The following is a 13132-nucleotide window of genomic DNA, read 5'->3' on the forward strand; positions in this document are numbered from 1 at the left end:
GGCAGGGGGGTTGGACTAGATGACCTCTAGAGGTCCCTTCCAACCCAAACCATTCTGTGATTCTATGATATAAACCCAAGGCAACTTTGGGAATTCCCCAGGTTATATTAGAAAAATGTTTCAACTGTATTTTAATTCTGTGTATTTAAAAGAAGTGTCAGGTAAAGATACCTTGAAGAGTGGGTGTGCACGCAGTCAGCAGAACAACAAGCTCCAGCTTGCTGGAGGTGAAATGCTAGAGAGTTTCCTTCCCTTTCGAAGAGGGCTGACCTGCCTTATCACTGAGTGGTCTGCATTGCATTCGTGTTCACGTGTGCTCTGCTGGTTTTGCACGCAGCGTGTGTACGATCGCGCTGTGTAACATACGTGCACTCATAACCTGCCTGACGGTAAATGTCATTTTTCACCATTCTCTCACTGAGTGGTAAACTTGGTCTAAAACCATCTCATTTATCACGGGTCAGTGTCTGCAAACAGATGGCGTTCAGAGCAGCTAACAGCAGCTTACTACGTTCTGGTAACTTAATAGGAAGTCTAAGGTCACATAATTGAAAGACACTGATGTTAAGTGACTTTAAAATGACCACCTCTCAGCTTGCTGTTGGCACTGCATTTCCCTGCTTCCCAGGTGACAACTCGTGCTTGTCGATGTGTGCGTGTTCCCAGGCTGCTCCAAAAGGCAAGTAAAAAGGCACAATTTAGTCTATACTTCTCGGTCAGTAGGCCATTGACAGTATCAGTGAGTGCAGATCTTATCATTACATTTTAATTAGACTAGCATTTACAAGAAAGAGGGGAAAATGCAAATTTTGAGTTAAAACGGAGCCACATTTTTGAGCCACAAGCTTCTACTAATGCATATAATTAAACTACTAAGTGATTGTTCGTTCCCTGTAGAGTTGGAAGTGTCATTCAACGCAGTAGCTTTCAAGTGCTACCACTATTCATAGTTATAAATAATACAGCTGATGGAGATAAGGAACGCTGTAATACGGAGAGTTAAGATAATGTTCATCTTAATGTAGTCGGACATGAATTTAATCATCTCTTTAATGCAGGGACTATAGTAAAGGAACCAATTCCAGAATCAGGTTGAGTGGCACCTGGTTGCTAGTGGACAGTCATTAAAAAATAGATTTTGGTGACCTTTATTTTTAACAAATCCTGACACTAGAGTAAATAGCTCTAAAAAATTGCTGCGCTTTTCCTAGAACTGATATCTCCTCAAACAGCTGAACATCTTGAGAGCAAGAAGATTAAAGATGGCAACTGAATCTTTGGTCTGTAAAAAATGAAGTGGAATCCCATAAAATACTTTTTTTTTTTTTTCTTTTTGGAGTGAGCAGCTCTTGGGTGTCTTCAAAACATGTTTCTAATTTGTTCTGTACTTAAAGTGGTCAGTAAAATCAGATTAAAACTGGAAGGTATAGTCTTTTAATATTGGCTGAGTTGTGCTGTTACAGACCTTGAAAATGGGCCAAACCCCTGTGTGGTCTCGTTATGATCCCAAATCATTTGACCTTTCTGTTGCAGCTCTGAACAGAAACGTGGGTGACAAACGGGTTTTCTATTTAAAAAGGTTATTGCAAACACACATGATGGAAGTGAAATATTTGAATTCAGGACTTCATCTCCTGATTCCGTCTCCTCTTATATTCTGATCTTTTTTTGATTCACATAGTGTTATGTTGATTTTTGGTTTGCAACTAATGTCTTTTTTCTTGGACAGTAATTACAATGTCTTGCAATTTTTAAGACTCAAAGCAATTGATGGGAGTTGGACAAAAGGATTCCATCATGCACTTTGATACATCTGCCTTGATGGAAAAGTCAGTGGCTTCTTGGCATCTAAATGACTGATTTTAACACCCATTGGACCCTGATTATTCATAGAGGCAGTGAGTTTATGAGGTGGTGGATGAATGGATCCTATAGATGCCATTAGCTTTAATAACAGGGAACTTCTACAACAAAGGCATATGCTAGTAAAATCAATTACTGTTCTCATAAAGCATGTTAGCGGCTAACTTGTATAACCTTGTAGACTGAATGTGTGTTGATGGGATCTTATTAAGATTCATTGTTTGTAATTCACAGAGCAGCTGTTTCAACAAGTAAAGTATGTTTAATGGAGCTCAGGTGAAGCAAAAAAAATTGTGAATTCCAGGATTCTCTGGTTACTCGTTATATTATTTGCTGTGAAAAAAGTAGAGTTGTAAAAACATAGAATAGTTTAGGTTGGAAAAGACCTCTAAGATCATCGAGTCCAGCCATCAACCCAGCACTGCCAAGTCCACCACAAAACCATGGCCCTAAGCGCCACATCTACACGTCTTTTAAATACCTCCAGGGATGGTGACTTCACCACTTCCCTGGGCAGCCTGGTCCAATGTTTAACCACTCTTTCAGTAAAGACATTTTTCCTCACGTCCAATCTAACCCTCCCCTGGCGCAACGTGAGGCCGTTTCCTCTCGTCCTATCACTAGTTACTTGGGAGAAGAGACCGACCCCCACCTCGCTACAACCTCCTTTCAGGTAGTTGTAGAGAGCGATGAGGTCTCCCCCCAGCCTCCTTTTCTCCAGGCTGAACAACCCCAGCTCCCTCAGCCGCTCCTCATCAGACTTGTTCTCCAGACCCCTCACCAGCCTCGTTGCCCTTCTCTGGACACGCTCCAGCACCTCAATGTCAATGGAGAACAGTACTCAACTTTCCTCTAATACCACATGAATTGGGCAAGGTTGTGAGAAATGTTATTCTAGGGTATGAAAAGGTCCATGTTTATGAACCTCCAGATCACTTAAGTTTCAGCTGATCTGAATTGAGTTTTTTTTTATTACAATTGAATCACTACCATAATTTCTCACATCCTGTCCCACCCTCCACACACACAAATTTTAAATTTTACTCTAGCATCCATCTTTGTTATACGAGACGTGTCAAATGCTAGTTGGCTTACAGCCTTTAGCTAGAGGGGAGAAAACTTCAAGTTCAAAGAAAATTGGTTTAGTAGCTTTGAAGTTGCATGTGCTTCCATTTAGAATATTCATGCATGCGAGAGCACTATGCCGCATCCTCAAGTGATTCAAAAAGACTGGAAATACATCAGGATCCTTTCTCTCTAGGTCATCCTTAACCTCTATCTTCACGGTGCATTGGCAGATGTGGATTAAAGCCCTGATTGAGTGCTTGCTAGAGCTGATGGAAAGCCTCCTGTGGACCCCAGTGATGCTATGTATGGTGGTCTCTGGAACAAATGTTGGTTTAGGGATTGAATTTGTTTTGGCAGTAATCTGTTCTGAACGTTTTTATCAGTCGAAGACACCTTTTAAGGTGTCTAATTAAAAAAAGAAAAGGCCACAATTCCTGCTAAAGCTTGGCATGTGTTGGCATTTTATAGTTCCTTTGTTTCATGAGAGACTTAATCAAAGCTGTTTGTAAATGGGAAAAGGTTAAGCCTTTAAATATTGGGATTTATAGAAACTATTTAAAGTTTACCGATGGAAAAAGGGGTTCAGGGAAAAAAGGAGACACTGATTTGTTGTATTGTTTGAAATTAATTACTTTTGAAATAATTAAACTTGAGGAACATTTTGAGAAATACGTTAAGAAATAAATATGAAAATCTGTTGCTTTTTTAATGCCAGCATTACTGAAATGCGAAGTAGCATTGTCAGCTAGCTTAATATATTGACGTAAAATATGCAGTATGTATGAAGGGGCAAAATTCACCATGTGATTAGAAACCTTAACTTTTGACCTTGCCTTTGACTGCTGGATGGCTTTAACCTTAGTGCTGTGTTGATGCCTTTGCCTTTTATCTGCAATGTAAAACAGTGAATGTTTAAATATTCTGACTGGTGAATCATACATGCTTTTGCGTTCAGTTCAGTATCATTGCAAATATTAATACATAACCTCACTGGAAGCCTTTTTTCCTTGCTGGAGTGGTTTATTTACCTTCCTGTATCTCATTGCAGAAGCATCATTGCTTTCTCACCTTAATGTCTTTCTCTTCTTTGGTGCCGCTTGCCCATAGAGCTCCTCTCGTTAGAACAATCACCTCTTACACGATTTTCTCATTCCTTCTTTCACAGTTGCTTTGTTTTGCGTTAGAGCACCTCTAACCACCCACAAAAGATGGAAGTCTGCCCTTTTGGGTTGTTCCAGGACAACAGGATTCTGAGTTATTTTTCTGATCCTACACTACCTCATATGCTCTATGACTTTGGGTTACACACCTGCTTCAGCTGGCTGCTTTGAAAATGAGCCCAGTGATTTCTTTTTTCCCACCCCCCCCCTTTGCATCTGGAGCATCAGATGCAGACTAGGGCCAGCAAGAAGAAGTGGTAAGAGTGGTCAGCCAAGGGCAGAGCGTGTCTGCCCTCTCTGCAGACTAGGGCCAGCACAGAAGAAGTGGTAAGAGTGGTCAGCCAAGGGCAGAGCGTGTCTGCCCTCTCCGACAGCCGCCAGCGACAGTATTGACCTGTAAAGTCAAGCTGAACCCTTGGGGCAGAGGGGAGGACGCACGCTTCCAAGAGATGCATTAAGCAGACATAATGGTTCCCTGCTGTCACATAGGGGCAGATCCTGTTTCTGACCTTACTTACTTACTGGGAATTGGGCTCGATGACCCTTATGGGTCCCTTCCAACTTGAGAAATTCTGTGATTCATCAGTGGTGCTCAACAGACCGCTCCGTAACGCAGTCCAACACCGAAACAAAAGAAAAGCGCTCTCCTCAAAATGCATGTCGGGCTCTCCCGCATCAGTGAGGTGAGTCATCCTGGTCAAGGGTCCATCAGGAATCGGAGCTGGCACGAGGTTGGGAGCAGGACGGCGTGGCTGGAAGCGTGGGCAGGGCAGGGAGCCAACACATCTGCTGCCTGTGGAGCTGCAGCACAAACCAGCCCAGAGTGTTTCCGAATAAGTCATTTATGTCCTGTCCTCAGAGGTGGTGGTGATGATTTTATTCTTTCACAGAGCTGGCTAGATAAGTATGTTTTTTCATCTCATGGTGGCGATGTGAGGTTCGTGACGAACAGGAGTGTCTGTAGAGTGCATAAACAGACCTGAGGAAAGGAGGAGACCAACCAGAGGAGGGTCACAAAAATGATCAGGGGGCTGGAACACCTCTCCTATGAAGAAAGGCTGAGAGAGTTGGGGTTGTTCAGCCTAGAGAGGAGAAGGCTTCGGGGAGACTTTATTGCAGCCTGTCAGTACTTAAGTACTGACAGGGGGCTTATAAAAAAGATGGTGACAGACTTTTTAGCAGGGCCTGTTGCGACAGGACAAGGAGGAATGGCTTTAAACTAAAGGGGGGTAGATTTAGGCTAGACATAAGGAAGAAATTTTTTACGCTGGGGGTGGTGAGACACTGGCACAGGTTGCCCAGAGAGGTGGTGGATGCCCCATCCCTGGAAACATTCCAGGTCAGGCTGGACGGGGCTCTGAGCAACCTGCTCTAGTTGAAGATGTCCCTGCCCACAGCAGGGGGGTTGGACTGGATGACCTTTAGAGGTCCCTTCCAACGCAAACTACTCTATGATTCTATATCTACACATGCTCCAGAGTGAGCACCTTGACACCGCGGTTCAGTCTCATCTGTCTTTATCTGCCTTTGGCCAACTTCCTTGTAAACCATTTACTTTACAGATAGCACAGCTTAATGGGACACAAGGTGTGTTACCTGTCTGGGATGGCTGGTCTTGTGTCTTGGATACTCTTTGAGGAGAAATGAGTTAGAAACCCCTCCTGGAGGCTGAGGGTGGGGAACGTGGGTCTCGCTTTCTGCATGAACCAAATTGTTTAGCAATTCTGTAACGAGGAGTGCACAAGGAGGCTGTGCCTGGATGGGGTTCTCTCGGCAGCAGCAACCTTTGGCACAACTGTTTTGCAAAGCTGCAGGTAACTCAAGTCAGTGAGTTGATCTGAGTTAAAACAATCTTGCAAAATTTAAAACCAGTACCTCCCCCTTGTGTTGTTTTTTTCTTTATGGGGCCATCCAGAACTCTACTGCTCCTTAAGCCAGCAGTGCTGCTGGGATGATGATGGCTGAAGCTTCATCAGACCATGAATGCAGGATTTGACAGTTAATTTTGCAGCAGCAGCGTGGAGTTTATCCATGGTCCAGATCTTGTTTTGTCTCTCAAACTGATTCAGTCGTCCCTGTTTCTCTGTGAGGATGAATATAAATGGCTCAGGAGGCTGGTCTGCCTGGAAAAGATATTTTTCAACCAGTTTCTTTTTTTCAGCTGGATTAGCTCTCTGGTCTGTTTTTGTCTGTAGCCGCACAGCAGGCAGGGCGGCACAGGCGTGCGGGCGTGCAGGACAGAGGCTGCTGGAGCTGGCCCCAGGCTTAGGCAGGGAGTCTGCCAGAAACGGCCTGGGCTGACATGGTCCTGCCGTTCCTCTGACCTTGCCCGCCTCCTCCCGTCCTTGTGCTGGATCTAGCCATGCATTCAAGTGTGTGCAGATCTGTTTCGGTGTGCTTAAGCTAGCGGCAAACCGTTTGCTGCTTTTTATCGTGTTGAAGTACGGTTTTGTGAAGCACAGGGAGCCAACAGAGCTGCTTAGTGCTGCCCAGGTGGGGAGGTCCTGCTCCCAGCAGGCTGCTGGTGGCACTTTATTCCAACGTCGGAGATTGCTGGAGCGCTCCAGGAGCTGGTTTAACGCACGGCAGCAGTAGGAAATGGAGCAAAACGTCTGAGTGGGTCTGGGCCACGTGAATGTGTTGAAGCACTTCAGCGAAGCGCTGGTGGGTACCAAAGCTAGCGCAACAACTGGTGGGGCCACAATAGCCTGCCATTAACTCAGCTTAACAAACCTGTATTTTTTTGTTACTATGAGAATACCATGCTGGAGAGGGATCAGGCAGTGGATTTCAAGTGTGCAACAGTCTAATCCAGTATTAGATTTGGCCCGTAGATGCTATTATGATGAGGGCCATGTCATCGCTTAACTCAATTTAATGGTTGCTTGGTTCAGGGTGCCTCTCCTGGTTTTTGTAAGTGATTCTATTTTAATTGTCATTACTGAAATTTAATCTGCAAAAAACCAATGCGATTGTTGTGTGGTGCGAGCTAGTGCTGGTCAATTTGCAGTTCCATACTGGGATTTAGTCATACAAGTTAGCAGGAGATACAGTTTGTCCTCCCGTTCTCCAGGATTGTTCAGAACATCATTGTAGAATAAATCTGTTTTTCTGCATTGCTATTCAAATGATGTGTCCCAGACACATTGATTAATCTCTAAATATGGTCTGCTGAGATTGAAGACAAGTACACCCATTTCTATTGTTCTAGTTCTGAGCAGAGTCTGTTACAATAAATGGTGCAGTATCTATTGAATTCATGCTGAAAGGAAGGAGTAATGTACAGATTTGACTCGTAGCATTGGCATGTGGATTTTTTTTTCCTTTAGTGGCCTTCTCTTTAAATCTAGAACACGCTCTTTTATTTCTGAAAATGTCATAAACTGATAAATACTGGAAACTCAGTGTAAGCTAGTAATTGCCTTTTGTCTTTTACAAAATCTGTCTTGAAATTAGTTTTGTTGGAGCACTAAAGCCCCAGGAAATGTAGTTTGCTTTGCCCTGACTCGCATCTTTTGTTCCACTTTTGCAGGAATTTTTTGAGAACCCTGCTTTTCGCCCAGACGGCATGAAGCTCTATCCGACCCTGGTGATCCGTGGCACTGGTCTGTACGAGCTCTGGAAGACTGGAAGATACAAGAGCTACCCCCCCAGCACTCTTGTGGATCTGGTGGCCAGAATCCTGGCCCTTGTCCCACCGTGGACACGTGTGTACCGTGTTCAGAGGTAATTTTCTGCGGTGGGCCTTGGATCTTGATTTATTGCACTTGGAGGGATTCTTACCTTAATTACAGCAAGATCTGACTCAGCCTTCTATTATTTTTCAGCCTTAATCATTAACGCACTAAAGATTTTTAAAACTGCTTCCTATCTATTCAGAACGGCCAAGTAGAATGAGAAGCTATTTAAATTGAACTGCCTCTCTAATGCACCCAGAAACTTCAAGGTTTCTGGAGTCCTCGCTTTCATTGCCAGTCAGACAAGAGCATAGGATGTGGCACGCATAGTACTTTAATGATACTGATGGATAATTGCCTCTTGACTGTGGGTGAAGTTTCCTATATTTATTGCAGGAGCTGTGAGGTGTGTCATTTTTTTTTTGGCTATAGACACTTCCTTACTTTCCCCGTGGGTGTTGCAGGGTTTTCATAAACGTACTATTGTAGTGCCGTTGTTTCCGGCACTCACCTCCCAGGACGACAGATAATACTTCCATTTAGCACTGTATTTTCAGTGTGGGGTCTTCCTTGGATTATTTTTCTTCTGTTATCTCCTACATCTGTCTGATATTAGGCAGGGAGGCTATAGCGTGCTTGCCTATTTTTGCATGTGCAGACAATACTCAGTTGGCTTCCAGCTACGTGAGCTGGAAACAGTGCCAATGCCTAGCTCTCCAAGAGCACGCAGAACGAGAGAGCCTTGTGCATTAGACCTCACCTACCTGGGCTTCTCTAAGGCATTTGATTTTGTGCCTTATCAGAAATATGACGGCACAGGGAAAGCGGAGAAACGCGGTAGAGAAGAAAGTGGCTGAAGGCAAGAAACGCTGGGTAGCTTTGACAAAGAACGTGTGGACTCAGGGTTATTAGTGGAGTTTCTCAAACATCCATTTAAAAACTAATCTTGCTCAAAACTGTGTTTATTTACAATGACACAAAAAGTAATAGGGCACTGAGGAAACCTTACAGGGCTGGGAAGCATCGTTGAAAGAGAGAGGGTGCACAAGCAGGGTCCAGTGGTGGTGAAGCTGGAGTGATAGAGATGGGATGAGATGCAGTTCAGGGAAGTTTGAGGTCCTTTCGGAGGTGGTTTTGCTGCAGACCATGAGATCACCGTGTGAAAATAGCAGAGGGGGAAAAGTTCTTAATGTCCTGCTCTGTAGTATGAATAAGCCACTGGTGAATGCAGCTGTGAAAAGCATTTTTTTCAGGATAACTCTTCTTAGAGGTGAAAATATTAATGCAGCAGTCAGACAAAGGCTTTGGTAAGACCTTGTCTGGAATAATCCCCATCTTCAAGAAAATAAACTGTGGAAATATGTGCAGAGGAGCAACAGTCTTTTGTTTGAAGGATAGATGTGGACATAAATGACCTCTGCAAATCTATGAGAGAAGGAAGATAACCTTTTAAGAAATAGGAACACCGATTTGGGCAGAGAACAAGAAAATAAGAAGTAGCCTTGCATGAAATGAGACAGGAAGCTGGGAATTTTTGGTCAGGACTGAGATTCTGGAGTAGCTTTCCAAAGAAAAGAAGCTAAACATGAGTATGGTGAAGCTTGATTAGGCTTATGAATGCGATCGTGATCCGGCAGTCTGTAGTAACTGAGACACAGATTCAGCCACCAGGAGATCCTTTCTTCAGATCTTTGTTACTGTGAGAAACTGGTGGCTGTAGCTGAACTCTGAGAAGAAGGATGTGATACTGGTGAAGAAGGCAAAACGTGGCTTACAGGAAATATCTACTTGATATTCCCCCAGGCTTTTCACATCACTTGTAGGAGCATTATTAAAGGCAAAACTCCTATCTTTTCTCCCTGCACATCTCCTTCTTCCTCATCGATTCCACTATTATAGACGCAATGGCCCGTTTGTTCATGATGCTATCACCATAGCATCGTATCTAAAACAAACAGGTTTATTCTTAGAGGACGACATGAGTTTGCAGCCTAGCAGGTCTTCTCCTAAGGAACACAGGCCTGGAAAAGTCCTTGCTTGGTGTGCTGATTTGCCTGAGCTTGACTATGATTTCTTCTGTCAACAGCAGCAGCCTCCATCTAGCTGTCATCCGGTTGTCAGTTATTATGTTGCAGTGGAATAGCTGTTTTCTTACTGACTGGCTCATGTTATCTGAAACTTGTTCATGGTGATTACAGATTTTTACACCTCCAGTGCAAAGTCCAAAAGCTATTACCTTGATCCAAATTGCTTTCAGGGCCATTGTGTGACTCTCTAACAGAATAATGAACAAAGCCAGATTTCTACAAACGTTTGTGGTCTGTTCCCAACACTGCTTCACTGAGGACAGCAACTTTTTCCCCGTTCTCCATTGCTGCCCCAGGCCCTTTCCATCTCCCTCCAGCCCGCTGCCACCAGTCCTCCGTCCTTCACATCTTACATTTCAGGCTCTGTTTTCACAATCCTTTCAGATTCAGCTTGTGCCCCGGATGGCGGCTTGTCCCGAGCTCGCTGCATACTGACTGGCCGTTTGGTACGTGCATTCAGGTTTTCTAGCAAAGACCGCCAGAAAAAAGACTGAGCTACCTATGCCCTTCCTTATTAAGACCATTATTTGGGATCGCTGTTCCCTAGTACCAGGTTTTGAGGAAGCTTAAGGGACTCTGTTTTTGTAGTCACTCACGTGCTCAAAATAATGAGTTTAAGGAGTCGAGTGAGTATGGAAGAGGTGTCACTGACAAACACTGTAGAAGTCTTTCTGCTTCAGGAAACCAGGTTAAATATGTTTAAAAAAAAAAAAAAAAAGAGATGCTGTTGCTATTGTCTGGTTGGAGGAGAATATATCTTCCAGGGTGTTTTGTAACTATCAGAGATACTTAATACTGTATTTATCCTGAATGTTTGTGAACCTCATTATCGCCGAAGTGCTTTGGTGTCTGAGAAGGTGTGAAATGACAGCGGTAGTGCCGCACACCTTGAGACTTTTCCTTTCGTGGATCACGGTGGTTTATATGAATGTTATTTTCACTGTCTTGGTGGGGACATGTACGTATGAAGGAATAAAATACCTTACTCAACCGAGATCGTATAATAAGTCAGAGCTGAGAGCAGACTCAAGGTCTTTAGACTTTCACTGTGTGCTTCAATCAACTGCTTCACAAGTGTCCTAAGTAATGCAAAATGTTTGAAAAATAGAAGATTAAATAGGCCTTGTTGAAGCTTCTGGCAAATTGCACGTTAACTTTAATAAGGTCAGGATTTAATCCCTCGTATCCCTGAATTTGTTTAACATTTTAACAAGTCCTGAAATCACTGGTACAATGCTGTCTTGTGGCTATTCAAAATAGGCAGTTAGTGTGTACACTCATGATGCACACAGGTTACTTATTTAAATACTCTGCCCTAATCTGAAGTGGGGACGGAAAACCTATTTCTTGCTTTCTTTTTCTTAAAAAGCTTATCATTCATATTTTAATTTAGTTTGCTCCCTAGTAGGCAGATGAGAGGCTCAAGTTACTGTATGTTGTATTCTATCTTTTATTTGCAGTACTTCATTTACTGTTTGATAGCTGACTCTGGATTTAGCTAAAGACCTGGTACTGGAAGATGTCAGGATGTTTCATCTGTGTAATTAGAAGAAAGGCGTTTAGATTATCCCTGTAGATTGCCGAGGCGAGCAGCTCCGGTGCTGGCAGGATCCGCAGCGGAGCGCTCCAGCGCGGTGCACAGGGGGGTTTCCCGAACCGGGGGAACCTCAGGGGAGCAGAGAGAGCTGCCAGGAGCCTGCAGCTCCCGCCACAGTGGCTGACGAGACTGGGGTGGTGCCAGGACCAACGGCAGCCAAGCCCCCCGACACCTATAAAAGAAGCCCTTAGGGCGCGCTGGCGACCAGGAGCGCCGCAAACAGGGCACAACGCAGCCGTTTGCCCGGCAGGGCGTGCAGGAAGGGTGCTGAAGTTCTGTCAGCTCGACCGGGGAGCAATGGTATCCACCCGGCAGAAAGCCACGGCCTCTCTGAGCTCTGCACCCACCACAGCTGACGCAGCTTCCCAGACAGAGGTCCGGTGGGAAGTGGGAACACGCTGCCATCCAGGCATCAGGCTGCAGGGTGTGCCAGTACCGGACAGTAGCAGCGAGCTCACCTCTGGGAGGTGCAACCAGGGAGAGGAACTCCTCTGCTTAGTGACAGAGCTCCAGGAGGAGCTGAGTAGGTTGAGGAGTATCAGGGAGCGTGTGAGAGAGAGAGAGAGACTACTGGAATCACCCCCACCTTCCCTGAGACAGGCCCAACAGGCAGACAGGACGCGTGATACGGAGGATTCCCTATCCTCTCTCTGCATGGCTGCACACAGTGACTTAAGGGATGGGGGCAATGGCGACAAGTTCCTGCCCGGCACAGCAGGTGCGTCTCCTCTGCGACTATCCCACCTTCCCCGGTGCCCTGGCATAATAGGTACGAGGCTCTGCAAGTGGAACCGAACAATAACGAGGACGATGGTTCATCTAGCTTGGAGGTGTCGCCGAGGTTAAGTCGGCCTACGCCCTGTGTCAAAACTGCTTCCATAAAGAAAAAAAGATGCGTCATTGTCATAGGAGACTCCGTTCTGAAGGGAACTGAAGGCCCAATGTGCAGACCGGACCCACTTCTTAGGGAAGGCTGCTGCCTCCCTGGGGCCCGGGTTAAAGATGTGAAGAGAAAACTTCCTACCCTGGTACAGCCCTCAGACTACTATGATTATTGATTTTTCAGGTAGGCAGCGATGAAGTTGCAGCAAGAAGCCCAAGGGCAATCAAGAGAGACTTCAGGGCCTTGGGACGACTGGTTAAGGGATCAGGAGCACAAGCAATGTTCTCCTGTGTCCTTCCAGTTGCAGGGAATGATGAAGGAAGAAACAGGAAGAGCCAGCAGATCAATACCTGGCTCCGAGCCTGGTGTCACTGGCAGAATTTTGGGTTTTTTGATCACGGGTCGGTCTAAACGACACCAGGCCTGCTGGCGACAGATGGGGTACCCCTGTCTCAAAGGGGGAAAAGGATCTTTGCACAGAAGTTAGCAGGGCTCCTTGAAAGAGCTTTAAACTAGATTTGAAGGGGGAAAGGGATAAAACCAGGCTTGCTAGAGTAAGCCTGGGGGTGGCACGCCAATGTTTTGAGGGATGGTGTGCTAGCGAGGTCCTTCAGTCTGCCGTCTCGGTGGAGGCAGGGGATGGAGATCCATGCGGCAGCAAAGATGGAAGGGTTATGGATGTGTTAGAAACCACGGAAGCGCCTGAGAATGGTCACATAGGAATTAGGGTTTCTCCTCCAAAAATGGTGGTGGGATCAATAGCCCAACTGAAGTGCATCTACACCAATGCACGCAGC

General features: G+C 45.1%; 1 protein-coding gene across 1 annotated transcript in view; it reads left to right on the plus strand.

The window, feature by feature from the left end:
* The window catches only part of ELP3 (elongator acetyltransferase complex subunit 3), a 98446-nt gene that overhangs the window by 46618 nt on the left and 38696 nt on the right, over positions 1-13132 (plus strand). Inside the window, exon 9 of the mRNA XM_009319723.1 lies at positions 7624-7817. Coding sequence (XP_009317998.1) covers positions 7624-7817 — 194 coding nt within the window. The remainder of the gene's footprint in view (positions 1-7623; positions 7818-13132) is intronic.

This window comes from Pygoscelis adeliae, unplaced genomic scaffold (genome assembly GCF_000699105.1).
Source record: "Pygoscelis adeliae isolate BGI_AS28 unplaced genomic scaffold, ASM69910v1 Scaffold121, whole genome shotgun sequence".
In the NCBI taxonomy this organism is placed as follows: domain Eukaryota; kingdom Metazoa; phylum Chordata; class Aves; order Sphenisciformes; family Spheniscidae; genus Pygoscelis; species Pygoscelis adeliae.